The 17,042-nt window shown below is 39.9% G+C and overlaps 1 protein-coding gene across 4 annotated transcripts in view; it reads right to left on the minus strand.

The window, feature by feature from the left end:
• The window catches only part of LOC140302056 (protocadherin-9), a 192,397-nt gene extending 175,838 nt beyond the window's left edge, over positions 1-16,559 (minus strand). For all 4 annotated transcript variants that reach the window (XM_072380800.1, XM_072380798.1, XM_072380799.1 and 1 more), the window contains exons 1-2: positions 15,831-16,559; positions 12,222-15,368 (exon numbers count right to left, since the gene is read on the minus strand). In XM_072380800.1, coding sequence (XP_072236901.1) covers positions 12,222-15,257 — 3,036 coding nt within the window. In that variant the 5' untranslated portion in view covers positions 15,258-15,368; positions 15,831-16,559. The remainder of the gene's footprint in view (positions 1-12,221; positions 15,369-15,830) is intronic.
• Positions 16,560-17,042: the final 483 nt, after the last annotated feature.

Genomic DNA, 17,042 nt, shown 5'->3' on the forward strand with positions numbered 1-17,042 from the left:
AGTGGGACTTTGTCTTCCCCCGCTCTAATTTAGCTTGCCTGTCCAAGAACTGACCAAGTAACCTTCCTGTCAAAAGTCCACTTCTCTAACCTTTAGTCCACAGTTGTCCGCATACATAAGTGTGTCTTTGCCAAACAAGGGGATACAGAAAAATAAAATTGGCCTCAGGCTCCCAGTGGCACAACCACTCTGACTTCTTTCAATAAAGACTACACATACATTACAGTGGATGTACTTTCCCCTTCCTGCAACAGCAGCGTATCATTCACCGCTATCCTGACAGATTCTAGACAGTTAAAGCTGAAAAAGAAAATGGTTTTTCTCTTTGTCTGAAGTCAAACACATTTGGGGATTCAGTCTGAGAAATGTACTCACCTCTCTTTGTTCATTCCCTGAAAGGGAAAATATGAGTGACTCTACTAGTTAAGGAAAATTACTCTTTGGGGAAATTGTCACTGAAGCAGACCATACTGCCACCAGAGAGAAATATGACAGCATGTGTGTCAACCTATGGAGTAATAATGATAATTCAAAAACAAATGGATGAATAAGAACAAGAAAAAAAATCTCAAGACTTTTTGAAGTTCCTGACTGATCCTGATCTTAATTCAGTGCAATGACATCAGGCAGATGATTAATTTAGTCAAGATCCCATCCAGCGCATTTTGTCCCTTTTTATCCAGTTGTTATGGTTACTTCAACATTGTTCAATGAATTGTTGAGTACATCTCACCTGCCTTCGTTGTAATCAAATCACTACCTCTCATTCTGATGTATAATTTTGGAAGCAAAGGCTAAATGTTTTCTTTATTGTGATTTTTCTTTGTCTCTCAAACCATCCAAAACAATTATTTATCTTTCATCATAAGTATTGTTTTCAACATTATTCAGCAGCGTGGTCATTTTTATCGACCATATGTAATCCTTTATAGCTCTTCACCATACAGCGACTGATTTTTATGTCTGAGAGGCGTGTGACGCTACAGTGCAGAAAAGAGGGGAAAGTTTCATTTAGAGCCATCGTTTACTGAAATCGTTTCCAGTTCTCTTTAATGTCTCAGGAGCTCTCAATAATGTTTTAAAAATTATGCAGTTATAGAATGTTTTATAGAATACATAGCTGGAGCCTACACAATCCTCCCCAACAGCAGTGGACTGTATCCAAGTACATTCATTCAGTTAATTTGGTAATTAAATAAAGTCAGAAAAAAAAACACTTTCTTCTGCACAATGAATGCTACTAGTTTTGATATTTATATAAAACCCTAAAATAGTGTACATTTAGTAGTACTTGAAGTGGAGTATTTTTATCTTGTTCCATTGTTACTTTACATAAGAACTTAAATACTTGTTCAGCCACTGCAAGTGAGTCACACAGTACTTTTGACCATCTATGGCTCAAGTAACAGTCACCTTTATTGCCACACATACTAATGCATAGCGGCTACAGATAATGAAACAAGTGCTCCTTTAAGTACAATGCTGGTGGAGGACCAGAAATAGAATTAGTCTGGTTTCCATGCAAACAAGGTTAAAAAGGCATGTGACATCATCCTTGTGTGGATAATTGTTCAAGTGGATGTATGCTCTGTCATGTGCACTCAATTTCACGATGACAAAATTGTATAACAGAACAATGTGAACATGGGGGTTATAAATCTGCTGCTAAGACTGCGTGCGTCTATCTGGTAGATACACAGGCTTTCTGTAAGACATCTACACAGAATTTAATGTATCTGGTTGCTTGAGTAGTTCAGTTTCAGTCTTTTGTGAGACAAGACTTTTGTCTTGTGTGCACTCTGTTAATTACTTCTTCATTGGCAAAACTTGCATGTTACATCGTGCCGCTGGCATATTAATTGAGGAAATGCTGTGCAGAGAAAAAGGACTTACTATTCACAGTGTTTCAATAAGCAGACATCTGAGACCATCTCTAAAATTGTCAGCCTACATATATACTCTGTGCAGGAACTGAGATAAAGTAAAGCTGCCCCACCAAATTCAGTGATGGCACAGCCATTTTCAAAGATTCCACTAATCTACAGTCATACCAATCACATTTGGTTAGTTCTAAATTTGGAGAGACTGGGGAATCTTGACAACATATTTAGATGTTTAGAAATACAGCACAAGCATTATGTTTTTTTTTTCCTTTTGGAAGGACAGGCAATATGATTATACTTTAGGTCAGGAGTCAGGTTCCAAATTCCAGGCAGTGAGTGCACGCAGCTTTTTGAAAGTGACCGTGGCGATGAGGTCAAACTTTAAAGCCTATATATATTTATTTATCCCTTTTTTTCCCTCCTCCTCACTCACATGCAGACTAAGCTCTGCTTCTGGCTTTCAAATGGAGTGGACAGATTAAGCTGAGTTAGGCCTACTTTCCATAGATGTGTTGGTGTGGCACTTTGAAATCCACACCCCCCCTCCCTGTAAAAAACAGCTAAGAGGTGACATATCTATACTTCTTAAACTGAAAGGTAGCTGGAGATTACCAAATGAAATTGTCAATACAGTAAAACAACTGTTGCCAAGGAAAAAGAAAGGGGGGGAAGGGAATTGTTAAAAGTGTTTCCAAGAATATGTATTTTTAGCGCTTCTTTGGTTCTTATGATAGTGTCGTTGGTAATGATGATGATGATAATGATTATAATGGAGATGATATGGCTTTGGGAATTCCACTTGCTTACCTCAAATTAGTTTTTATTGAAGACATTAAATTTATCATTTTAATGTAGCTGAAACTACGTTTGTTTTTGCTCAGCTCAAGATATAATAAATAGAAATATTACTGCAGCTTCTATCACTCTAAACTGAATCTTAATGCAAAATGGTTAAAATGGGAATCAAATTTAAAATGCAACCACAAAGAGAATTTTGAATTGTCATTTTTATGTCTAAGCTTTGAACTTAAGATTTAGTCATGAACGCAAATGAAGACATGTTGGACAATGGTCCAAATTTAGTAAGAAAAAAACAGTTTATTTTAGAAACAGTTAAATTCAGGCTGTAGAAGCATTTTGTGAGTAATTTCAACAACTCTCCAATTATTTTCCCAGTCCTTTCTAGTTGTAAAGATTTTGAAGGTCAACTTTAATAGTTTTACCTGCTTTAATGTTTTTTTTCTTACAATGCACATATAAACACTCACATTTCTCATGCCTTTCGGTCAGAGAGGTTGTTCACTTTAATACAGAAAGGCCTCGTCTGCTCTGATTGATCCACTAAGTGGTCAGAAATAAAGGAGACAGAAATGAGACAGCCCAATAGAGAGTTGTTTCCTGTGTATTTGTGTGACACGGTTTTCCTTGACAGACATGCATTCTTAAGCCTCGTTCACATTACAAGAATTAAAGCCCAATTTTCACCTCGCAGACAAATGTTCCAGATCTAAGGCAAATCGGCGATCGATTAGTGGTCATAATTCGCTATACATGAAAGCTTTAAAGATGTGATTTGTGAGGTTCGTCAAATCGAGAGAGAGAGAGAGAAAGAGAGAGAGAGAGAGAGAGAGAGAGAGAGAGAGAGAGAGATGTGATGTGGAGAAAAGCTGCCGGTGTCTTTGCAATGAGTGGAGTGACACATACTGAATAACCAGGACCCATTTCTATCTTGTACAGTGTAGCATTGTAAAGTGTTACAGTGTAACATAAGACTTCCCTGCATAAAAGCCGTTTAAGCCTGGCTAAAAATCTTGTAGTGTGTAACCCCCATCACAGATAAGCCACGTAGTGAACATGATGTGACTTCAAAACTCAACAGACAACAGTGTCCAATAGAACAATCACATGACACCGAAACTCTTTTACTCTTTTAGGGTCATAAGTCGACTAACTCTCCACATCATGCCACACATAAACATCTTGATAACCTAAGATTTTCAGAAGACAGTTATTTTTGTTTGAAACTCAAATGTGCTTTAGCAGCACACTCTTGCAAGATCTAGAACACAAATACCATTTAGTGAAATAAAACCTAAATACGTGACCCGGATAAGATATAAATACATTTATGTCTAATTTGTAACACAAGCATAGCTTGAAATTGGTTGTATGTTAGTAAACTGGTAAACTGGTGGTGTGTAACCCAACACCCCATTCTTTTTTGAAGTGTGCCAAACTAGCCACTAGGCAGACATTAAGCCAATGCATTTCATGTTGATGTCATTAAAAAAAAAATGACTACAAACAAGTCGTTTCAAAGCAATTCATGGCTTCCATGTCCACTCTTGTGTGGGGCCTTTGTGACATAAATGAAGCCATCCACACCAGTCTGCAAAGTTTCACCAAGTAACTCAACATTTGTGACTATGCCAACAATGCAAGCCCCTGGATTAATATCCAATCATAAAAGCAAAACACCAAACTTAATAGACAAGAAAAGACAAACAAGGTCGACACTTGTTCTGAGGAAAGACTTTGCAGAAATTCAGCATTTTTCACTCCTCTACAACATACTGTAGACTGATTACATGCCCATGCATGGGATGTTTTGTTGCATCTGACCCAAATTATTGTATAAATAGGAACGCATTCGTGTCCTCAGAGTACCAAATGGTTCGTGGACGCAGATGCAGATACAGATACCATGAACCCAGCCTTTGACAGCTCCTGACCAGTGTCCTCTGTGGGATAGAATCGCTCTCAGTGGCATTGACTTTGGGCTTTGTAATTTTACATGAACAAAAGAGCTGTATAACAGTGAAGTAAAGAGGGGAAATTGAAACAGACTCTTTAAAAAGCTGCAATTTTAGAGCACACTCATAAATGTCTGACTGGGGAAACATATCTTTTTATTGCTTCTGATGTTTAGGGATGCATTTTTATATGACCTAAACCTGTCTATAAGTCTTGTTAATATTTTATACTCAAGATGTGCTAAGAAATTAATTGTAGATATGTGCAGGAAGAAGTATCATAATATGTAGGCTTTACAAAATCTGAACCAGCCTTTTGCTGCAACCCTATCAAGAACTATGAATAAAAGCCCTTAGCATCAGATGCTTTAAAATAGTTGACGACTTGATCCCATTGATATTCATGATTTTAGGTCAGTGAGGCTTAACACTAATTCCACCATCAAAGTGCATATAGAACATTATGACAATGTGTGTTTACGTCACCCCTTGTGAAAGTAAAATCCCCCCAAACCAAACAAGCTCTATGAATTCTCTTTGAAAATGTATTTGTAATTGCATTTTTAAGTTGTGTATCTGTGTCTTTGTGTAACAACAGACTACTCAAACCAGAAAATCTGTTTGCCTCTCACAGTACAGAACATGGCCATATAATCAGCTCAAGCATTTAATTGTGGGCAAATGCTGATTAGAAATGGTGCACACCTGGTAGCTTGACTGACACATATCCCAGTTTTAACATGAAGAATAAACGGACGAATTCAAAACAAGAAGGAAGCGATCTCTTTGAAACATTTATTATGAAATTATAAAGGTAGAATAGCAGTGTTCAGATAAAGCTTTTTTAAACAAAAGAGAGGTTGCAGTGTACTGAAGAACTGTAAAAGTTTATTTCAGATGTAATCAATGAATACCCAGCTATGGCAGAAAGGAAAAGGAGAAAGCAGGGCAAATAAATAACACAAAAAATAAAGAAATAAAACAAGTCCATTATTGTTTAACACAGCACATAAGGCAAGATTACCAGGAGTTCAATTTACAAGAAACATTTCATATATACAAGAAAGATTTACATTGAAGAGGATTACAGAGTCTTTGTGAGCTATGGGACCCAGTGGCAAAGCAGTCAATGGCAGTCACATTTCAAGTCAAGTGGGGCTTTTTTGCTTCAGGGGGGTTTGGCTGGCAATGCCATTATCACAACTATTAGTCTGGACACTGGCGCACGTTAGTGACTTAGCAGCAGCCTGTGTGTTACTTGACATAACAAGTCAATGACAAGGTTTCCCTCTGGCTTTGTCATGTCAGAACATACAGAACTGCTTTGCCTATCATTTACCTACGCACCTTTTCCCCTCAAATGATATACAGAGAGGGGATGGAAACAGGAAGAGAGTTGGGCTACGTGCTGGACATAAAGCACCCTCATCTGCCACTAATGAGCAAAACACAAGGGTGAATACACCCTTGGTGATTTAACATTGCATGTAATGGCACTGACCCTGCAAAAACATGGGTGAAAGGATAGGACTGGAGATGGGGAAGAGAAGGAGTAGGTGGAGGGGCAAAGCGTGGAGTGGAAAGGAGAGATGGGTTATTGGGTGGGGATGGGGGGCAGCCAAACAATGAAGAAGCATCATCACTGCATCTTTTTATAGTACGTTTTTTGTAAACAAGCAAGCAGTCAAGAAACATTTTCTTCCACCCTCTACTCTTATTTTTAGGGATATTTTTGAGTGAATTTAAATGAGGTGTTGATACTTTGCTGTTAGTGTTTTAAGCTGCAGTTTATCTTATTCTCATCATGCAGTGCTGGAAAAAATACAAAGCTAGTATGTCAACTTGATTGATTGCCTTAGGAAAATGGGAAATGTGTTTTGTGGATTAGTGAAAACATGGGGATAAATTAAGTAATGCCAGTTCCACAAAAGCTGCTGTGACTTTTGTGCATTGACGTCACAAAGCAAACCACCTGAAGACTGATCGTCAATCCATTTGCTTTGAGAACATGATTAAAATGAATGATGAATTTGAGATAACTGGGTTGCCAGCCAAAAGTGATGGACAAACAACAAACCAAAAAAAAAAAAGAAAAAAAGAAAAAAATCAAATATGCAGACACATATTGGACTAGATTATTTGTGGTATGGGACAATATTTGCCATTATCAAAACTGTGTTGTACATGTTACTCAGAGAAAACAGGGTAATTTAGAAAGGTTTGTGAACATGTGCCGTGAAAATGTTTTTAAAAGCATACAGAGAAATCAAATGTGGTCACAAACAAATCAAAAGTAATTCCTGGTAATTTGCCATCATCTGTGTTTTGGCTATGATTCCCCTGGCGATTACATACAACAAAGAAAAAGCAAAAAAGGCTATGAACAAATAAATAAATAAAGAAGTATATTAAAAATCAGTAGCACTTCATTTTTCTCAACAGGGAAAAGAAAAAAAACATATAAATGAACACCACAGTTCAGCCAGTGTACCAACAGGGAGCTTTGATTTATTTTGTTGTTTTGTGCAGACAAAACGCGATCCCCCTTGGGGAAATAATCTACTCTGATAGCACTACTCACATTCACTTCTTTAGTATAGCTCGCCATCTAATTTCCTTTTGCCCACCAGATATATGGCAGATATAGAGTACATGACAATTAAAAAAACCCACAAAGTTCTCTGCAGTGAAGAGTTTTGCAAATTCTCAGCTGATGATTTAAAGCTTTGATAGAAAATCCACTCTCAGACTTATTGGCTTACTATCTTTAGATAGCTCCATTTGTTTTGAGGATCTGCCACATATTACTCAACGTATGAGAATGCTGTAGTTTGGTTATTCTTCTTGCATCTACCTGTAGTTCGCTGAGTTATCAAATTGCTCTTGGCAGCAGACCAAACACAAATCAGAGAGCATATGGATTAATGTCTTTATAATTATTCGTCCAGTTTCATTTTTAATTCACCTCCCCAGGAATAGGGAGATTTCACAAGTTGGTGTTCTCATTTTCAAGATGTTAAACTCACTGGAACATCATCAGTGAGTGAGTACCAAGGACACATACGATCACATAAGATCACAAACATAGTATCCTGATTAAGTGACAGGATAGCTGGGGAGAAGGATGTATGATCACAGTCGGCAACAATCAGTGGCCTCTCTCCATCTTCTTCTTTCATACTGCCAAACTCTGTGTCAGCACAACCCAGAAGATATTGCAACAGACTTTTCCCCTCAGGTGCAACATTGTCATAGTTCATTAATCTTCTCAAACTTCTCCTGCCGCCATCAGCCCCCGTGCATACTACTAATCCCCTTATTAATGTGGCAAATGAACCTGCACAAGAAGGACGACTCCCCCAAGGCTCTATAATTACAATGGTCTGTATAAACTCCTGTTTGCATAGAATGTCCATTCATTAAATGTACCGACAAGATGACGGGAGGAATACTTAGCTGGGCATTTACGTTTTACTCCTCACACATCTTCATCACACCCTGCGCTTTAATCTGAGTACTCCATCTACTGTACCTTTGCAGGGCCTGCTCATTGTTTGTTACTGAAACTGTAATATAAGTCTATTTTTTACCGGACTAGTCACAACAAGGAGTAAAATGATACACGAGTCAGATCTAAACAGAAAAAAAACCCATAAGAAATCTATAATTACATGTGTATATGTTGTTTGTTCTGTATATGCCCACACTGTTGTTAACGGCACAAAAGGGGCGCATTATGCTGTCTGTCTCCACGCCTAAGGCATGAGTTGTGGTGTTGAAAAGCACATTAGAGCATGTGAGATAAGTTAATTGTAGACAAATACTGTATGCATCTTTCCTGTCATGCAACAAAAACAGCTGTTAAACCCAGATTAATTAAGACTTTTTTTCACATGAGTGTATATAGGTATCTAATAACAACCTATTTTCACAATCACCATGACTTTTATTTACAATTTATAGTGAAAATTTCTTATATGTTTTGTCAAAGATTATTCTTGATGTTTCAATCACTTTCGATGCAATTACTTCCAATCCCTGTACCCCTCTGTAATCCAGTTAATGTGTTGATAACATGAGCCCTGGGATCTGACATACAGCACATAGTTAATGCATAGCCACTGGGCTCATGTTATGATAGAGAACCACATCTACGTCTAAGCCTACTGACAGCAAGAGAGTAAGACTGATGGTGATGATTATACTTGGTTTCTTGGATCCTCGTGTTGCCTTATGAAAGTAGGACAGTGTTTTTATCCGTTTTTTTTTTCCTTCGGAGTTGTTTACACTAATACGGGTCCCTAGAGGGTAAATAATAAGTGAGGAAAAAAATTGTTAGGCCAGGATTTCTTCCATTGCTTTCAGCAAAGTTTGGGTCCATATAAAGCTGATTCCAAAAGGCATTTATCTGTGATGGCACTGCTGAAGATGTTTGCTATTACTATTCCCTACATGTTCTGTACTCTCTGAAAAGACATCACTGAAGGTCAGGCTTTGCTGTTGCTCTCAATATCTTTCTCTCTGTTTACTTTTCTTTTTTTTTTTTTTTCTTTTTTTATCAATCAGTTTTCGCTGTTATTGATCGGTGTCGATGTTGCATAGAAGCAGCTCTTGAAACGTGGAGGAACATAGCTTCTCAAATACTGGAGAAAAGGTCAATTTTAAAAGCTATTTCTCCCAGCTTTGTGTCTCTTACTTTTGAACATCGTCTTCTACTTAATTGTTCATTTCATGTTAACTTCAGGCGACAAGGGATGATTGGAGCTGGTTTGCTGCAAACACTGAAAAGTAAATGTTAAGTTTCATCACTCTATCAGCCGTCTTTGTGATGCTTTATACAGTGCAACAAATCAGCACTCTACTGGCTGCAATTTCAGTATATTACATCAACTCACATTTTAAAACCAAAAAAAATAACTGGTAATAACTTTGAATCATATTGACACATTCTTATTATATATCTGTATATAAGAAACATTTTAATAATACAGTTTTTATCTTTTTCCAAAGCGCTTCTACACTACAGGGAATATGATATGATAATCCAGTGGTATTACCTTCTGGATATACGGACAGCTTTAAGTTTTACACCAAGAAAATTGTTTTCTTTCTTCTTCTTTTAGCTTTTGCTTCTTCTTAAGAAAATTGATATGCTATTTTTCTTTTTAATTACTAGCATTATTTATCATTATTCAGTAGGCAGACAGAAAAGCAAAAATGAACAGAACTCATTGGATGGCCATAAACTTAAAATGGAAATCATATGCACATGGTTGGCATAGTGTAAAAATACGAATGGAGCAATGGTACTGATAACATACTTCGATTGTCATGTCAGTGCAGTCAGTGCCCTTTAATCGTTTTACCACAATCAATAACTGCCATTTAACTTCAAATCTGAGCTGGACGCTTTATCAGTTAAAATATTTTTAGAGTATTTATAACCAAGAACCAATCAGATACTGAATGTCTTAAGACTCTTCAAAGACAGATATTAGCCAATAATGGAAAACATAGAAGATTACTTTTTGATCTAAAGACAAAGCCATATGAAAGTGCCATTCTGTGCAGTCAAGATACATTACGGTCCATATATATATATTTACGCTGGTATTGCTAAGAAGAGGACATCTTGCACTACATAAAAGTTGCTTTTGTCCAGAGCTCAATGGTTTTGTATCATCAATGAACAAATAAGACATTTGATAAAGACTGAATTATCTGACAGGGTTATAGGATCCTGATGCTTATAAGACATGTTTAAAGTTTTAGTTCTCAAAACAGGTGTTTTTAGAGAGACGAGTTACACTCAGGTACAATTTGAGATAAGTTCCACTCCTCACTTTCTGTACAGTTTACCCTTATACTATATACAAGTACCTCAGAAAGTATGAATCAAACTGTACAGAGCTGCATGAGCAAAAGTGTATATCCTCAGTGGCGCTATAGAAAACACATTGGCTCTGTTTGTGTGCTTCTTTGAATCATTTGTCAGAACTATTGATTCTAATAAATCTTCTGTGGAATAGTGGGATGACTGAGCAAATCAATGAAGTTGTGCTTACAGTATAGTGTCATATCTCATGTGTCCCCCTCTAGTGTTGGAATACTGCCCCCCCTACCCCCACCCACCCGCTGCAACAACCATCACCCATTTCATCGCCTCGTCTCGTTCTCACATCACCAAGTGCACACACACACACACACCAACAGCGCCTGTCGAATGACACCACACTGAATGCCTCTTTTGACTGCTACCTCTCACACGGACACACATTACGTGCAACCCCAGATGCATTGACCTGGAGGTATGCACTGACAGGAGTCGCAGAGTGTCACCCCTGTAATTCCACCCTCTCCTCAGGATAGATCTTATCACTCACATCTCCGACTGCCATTATCAATCTTCTCTGTGCTGCCTCTGCATCATTAGGCAAGAGTATTTCACTAAGAACACTAACATAGGTTTCACTCCTTTCTTCTCCTCTCTTGCAGTCTACTGCAGGCTGGCGAAGAGCCAGACTGTGCCATACAGCGCAACACTGCCACCTAAAGGTTCAGTACCACCACCCGTCAAGCCTGACCCACTGACAACGGTCTCCCTCCCTCCCATTCACCCACTGTTCTCTGCCTCCTTCCTTGATTCTGCTGGTCTCGCATTTGTCCACGTGTGTTCCATTAGATTAGAACTGTGCGTTCTATAGTGGTGCTTTATTAGCAGAAAAATTAATAAGGCTTTGATAAAAACCAGCATGGATTACGTTAAAATTTGAAGCTCATTATTGGCTAATCCTTTTTGAATTGGATGTGTATCAAGTTCCAGGCGAGCTTCACTCAGTTCGCTACTGTGATTTGAGAGGAGGCATTTAATTCAAGCTAAGATGAAGAGGCAAAGCCTACAATGACATTCACAATAACGCTGCAGCAGACTAATTATTGACCGTTGTTTTTGCAGCAGGTGTTGAAAAGGTTACAAAAGCTTTTGTGATATTACAATACACACCAAAACAAAGAAACAAACAAAAAAGACATGAATACACTCAGATTTATGAGGAGAGAGGTGAAAAGTATTTTCCTTTTTTTTTTAGGTGTGTGTGTGGGGGGGGGCGTTATGCAGCATTTAGCTGTGATGAGGACAATTATAGGAGTAGATAGGCAAGAAAAAAATGTTTCTTTCACAAAGTCACAATTAATGTTATGCAGGTACATTTGACTAGTGATCTAACCTGGGTGCTGAAGAGAAAAAAATAAGGCAAGGCAATCACTCACCCACTTGCATTTTGTTGAATATGAGTTAAATATATATCAATGACAAAACTCTTTATGATTATTACCCACAAATTATGCTTGTGATTGTTGAGTCCATGATCAACTCCATTAATCTGCAGTTTTTTCAGCTTACTTTCTCTCTTTTTTCATCTCTAGTTCAGATAGAGTGGAGCTTGCTGAATCAGTAAGTCTCAGAACTCTTTTCTGTTGCTTCAAAGTACCTTATAGTGAGTCCCTAATCTAGACTGGCACTTCAGCACTGTGGAACAGGGCAGTTATAGGCAGTACTTATAGACCAGTAAAAGTGCTCCTTTACCTGCTGTCTGGTGTGCATGGGACCCTTGGTCTTGAATCCTCCTTGGGAGCTGCACTCTGAGGCACTGAAGTGGTCGGAGCTCGTGGAGGATCTCTTGGAAAGGGTGTCACAGCCTCCAACAAATGTGTTATCCAATGGAAGTTCCTGAATCACGTGATGCTTCTTCACTGAGACCGGTGTGTCAGCCTTGAGGTGGAAGGCCGATTGCGGTGAGGCAGACTTGTAGTGGCGAGCCAGGTCAGGGCTGCTAGGTTTGAAGGTTGTGGTAGGTGTGGCATTCCAATCAAAGCGGCCAATCCCTTGCTCTTCCAGCTCAGTAGGCAGACTGATGGTTCCGTTGATTGGCTCGTGGGCAGGATCGTCAGGTTTGTTCCCCTCAATGGTTACAAAGTTGAGCAAGGAGCTTTTGGGGGACTTCCTTTTCTTGCGTTTTTTCTTCTTGTTCTGTTTGTTTTCTGTGTTAGGTGACATCCACTCAGCCCCTTGTTTTTTTCTCTGTGCAGCTTTGAACCTTGAAGCATGGCGACAGCGCAGCAGCACTGTCACAAAGATGACAATAATCACCACTAAGGCGCCTGTAACAAAGGCTATCATTATCGTCAAATAGTCACCATTTTGATAAGTTTCACTGTTTTCTCCAATGTTTCGGTCGATTGGGGTCTCCATAGTGCGCCGGATGAGATCATATATGAGTGATGAGTTGCCCACTGTGTCATTGACATATAAATACACCAGCACAAGTGTATGGAGTGATTTGGGATATCCCAGGTCACTGATGTTGACCACTAATCTGTGTAAGCCTATGTCGGTTACTGTTGGCTTTTCCTCCAGCGTAATATTTCCTGTGACGGGGTCAATTCTGAACAAACCCTTGTTGTTCCCACTCACAATAGTGTATTTCAGTTCTGCATTCATCCCTGTATCACCATCAACCGCAAACACTTCTGCCACTACAGATCCTGGGATAGAGGAAAGAGGCACAAGCTTGAAAGATGTGTTGGAGGGGGGGTAGATGACGATCGGAGTGTTGTCGTTCACATCAATGACGTTGATAGTCACCTTGGCAGCTGAGGAGCAAGGAGGCCTGCCACTGTCCACAGCCCTAACATCAAAAGTATAGGAGCTCTGTTGCTCCCTGTCAAATGACACATTAGATTTTATCACCCCAGAGTATGGATCTAGTATAAAGTTCTCATTGTCATTCAGTATAGAAAGTGAGACAGCAGCATTTTCTCCTGCATCTGAATCTGTCACAGTTATCACCCCCACAGTGCTGTATTTAGGAAGATTCTCAGACACAAAGAATTGAAAGTGGTTATGTGTGAACTTCGGATTGTTATCATTTTCATCCAGCACAGTTACAATAACGGCTGCTTGTGTTTGCAAAGGGGGTGTTCCGTTATCTCTTGCAGTTACAGTGAAGAGGAACCTATCCTGATCCTCCCTATCAAAAACCCTGGAAGCAGTGAGCACCCCCGTTTTACGGTCCAGATCAAAAAATGATGCATTTGGCCCCAGCTGATACACTATCTCTGCATTCTTGCCACTGTCCTCATCTGTGGCGCTAAGAGTCGTTAGGAACAGGTCGCGTTTGTTGTTTTCCATGACAGCCAGTTCAATGACCGGTTGAGTAAAAATAGGTGGGTTGTCATTCTCATCCGCCAGCCTCACTCTCACCAAGGCAGTCTGATTCAAGCTCGGCTTTCCAGAGTCAGAAGCTACAATTTTAAAGTTGTACTCTTTTGTCCCTTCATAGTCAAGCAGCGCAGAGGTCTCCAACAGATACTGGTTGTCATACACAGCTTTGAGATGGAAGGGTACATCTTTCTCTATGAAACAAATGACCTTGCCATTGATGTCAGTGTCTTTGTCTGACACTGTGATCAGAGCTATCTTGGTATTGATGGGATCCTTCTCTGAGAGGAAAACAGTGCCATTAATGGGACTGATTATATATCTCAGGTCAATATTGGGTGGATTGTCATTAACATCAGTCACATTTATGGCAACAGTAGCTCTGGCTGGACTTGAGCTGCCATCACTGGCTAAAACAGAGAGCTTGTGAATAGCAGTCTCCTCTCTGTCCAGAGGTCTCTGCACTGTAATTAGGCCAGATGTTGTGTTTAATGCAAATAGTCTTTTTGTAGCAGGAGACACCTGAGTCCCAAATACATAATGGATCTCTGCATTTGCTCCTATGTCTGCATCTGTGGCTTGGAGCTGCACAACTGATGTGCCAATAGGGGAGTTCTCCGGTATATGCACTTCTATCTGACTCTCTTTGAACACAGGCTTGTTATCATTGACATCTGTTACAGTAACTTGAAGAATGGCAGTGCTGGATTTCTGTGGACTGCCACCATCCTCTACTTTAATCTTCATCACATATGTGTCCTTCTGCTCTCTGTCCAGATTCTGCTGCACAATGAGCTGGGGCCACTTCTCTCCCTCAGGCGTTTCTACTATGTCTAAGCCGAAGGCACTCTGCCCATTGATCAGCTCATATTTGTGGACACTGTTGGGGCCAGTGTCTGGGTCAGTGGCAGAAGGAATAGCAAAGCGGCTGTTAATGAGGGTGTTCTCTGGGATAGAGATGTTGATCACAGGAGATGGGAACATGGGGGCATTATCATTTGTGTCTTTGACGATTATTTTTATCTTAATCAGCCTGAAATAATCATTAGGCAGTATGACCACTTCAATTTCAAAAGAGCACTCGCTGTCCTCAAATGAGGGACCGGGGCACAACTTCTCTCTGTCGATTCGGTTTGATGTTGTGAATATCTCTCCAGTACTGCTCAGAACACGGACCAGTGGGTTGTCTCCTGCTTTGGAGACGAGCCGGTACACAAGATTAGCACTTGCTCCGGTGGCAGCATTTGTATGGGAAATGTTTAGGTCCTTTGGTATATTTCCAATGAGGACATTTTCTTGCAATTCCTCTCTGATGGGGTAAATAAGTTCTTGAGCTACTGAGGGATCTAGCCATATGCAGGCAAGCAGGGTGCCCAACAGGTAATAGTCTTTTAGATCCATAACAGTGCTAATGTGTTTCCAGTCCTCACAACTCAACAGTTTATTTCTTTGCAGCACTCTTACAGGCAGTGACTCCTTGCATGTGATGCCAGAAATCTTCCACGAACACACCTATGAATAAATAACAGAGTTTTTTTTCAGTAAAGTAACTTCAACAAAAACAGCAATTACATTTACAACAAGTAACCAATTCCCCATCTCAAACTCAACTGTCAGCTCAGATGATATTAAATTGTTCAATATTACATTCAACCATAAGATTTAATCTGTGATTCATTCAAACACTCACAAAAATCATAACACATTAACTGCATCAGCTGCTCATTTCGCTTTCCTCCTCACTAAAGCCTCCACATTTTATGGTCACTAAGAATTATCAAACCCCCAGGCCAAAAAAACTTTGCAACACGTTACACAGTCTTATTAATTTCACACTTAAATTGCCAAAATTAAAGAGCTTTCGCTGTGTGTGGGCTCCGAAACGAATGAATGCACATGAATGAAACCCACAAAGTAAGCTCAGTCAGATGTTGAATTCAGGGGACAACTGAGACATATTCTTATCCTACATACCCAAATCCGTTGCAACGAAGGAGAAAAACTGGAGTGTGTCAGCTCATGGTCTTCTCATCCAGTGTGCTGCTGTATGCGAGTTTATTCTGATAAAGAGATCCTTCTCTGCCTGATCTGCGTTTGGGTCCAGGAAAGAGAAAAAAAAATTGCCCCTTGTGAGTAATCAGACAGAGAAACAGGTTTGGAATAAACGCTGCTGATCGCACAAACAAGGGTAAATTAGGGGCTGCATAGCCTGTGTCGCATTTCCTTTCCCCCCATTTAACTTCAGGAATGGACAGGGACCAACTGTGCGACCTGCGGTGATTGCGGTGATCAGCGTTGCACGTCCAGCAGACACAGCAATGTGGTCAGAGGTTTGTGGTGACTTCCATTTGAAAAAAAAAGACTCCCAAAATCAATGCTCATCGCCCGTAAGTGTCCTGAGAAAGCCGGTGTTTTATTTTGTTTCCCGGCTACCTGTGAAGGTGAAGGCGCCGACGAGGTGAACGCAAAAAAAGACACTCATGCCCCGTCATGTCTCAAGTTCACGAGCTCCATCAATAAAAAACAGACGCTGACACAAGGTTAAAAAAAAAGATCATTTGGACATTTAGGAAAAAGGTGCCAAATCTTTGAGTCAATCCCATTTGCAAATGCCAATCTACATAACAAGGCTGTTCAGTGTAACACCGATGCGCACACTGTTTGTGCCGTTTATCCTTACACTCTCACTCCCAGAGCAGAATATCTTGCACTAACTCTTTGTAAACCCACAGGAGGGGTGGTGAAGTATACCCCTCCAACGCCCCCCAAACCGCCGACCCTCGTCATTGGATACCGCCCCTCCGTTTCAGTTACGTCGTCATTCCTCGCAGCAACTGGATTGGCCCGCAGTCACGTCACTTAAGGCAATGGTCGTCCACCGAGAGATGCTCCGTGAAGATGCTGCAGGCTGCAGAAACGCTTAACCAAAAACCCCGAGGCTGGAGGTGGGTGATGGTTCTGATGACGATGATGAAGCTGGCATTGTTGCTGATAAGTGTGTGTATGTGTATGTGTGGGTGGGGTGGGGGGTTGAGTGAATGTACTTTGTGTATGACTGTATCAACGTAAATGACACTCATTCGTTCAAAAAGGACACATGAAACGCAAAGACCAACCTGTTAGTCTGTTGTCAGGTAAGCCAGGGTAATTGGGGTGTCCATAAAAAGCTGTAAAGGATATTAGAAG

Source organism: Leuresthes tenuis, unplaced genomic scaffold, assembly GCF_036924035.1.
Source record: "Leuresthes tenuis unplaced genomic scaffold, fLeuTen1.0.hap1 SCAF_2, whole genome shotgun sequence".
Classification (NCBI taxonomy): Eukaryota; Metazoa; Chordata; class Actinopteri; order Atheriniformes; family Atherinopsidae; genus Leuresthes; species Leuresthes tenuis.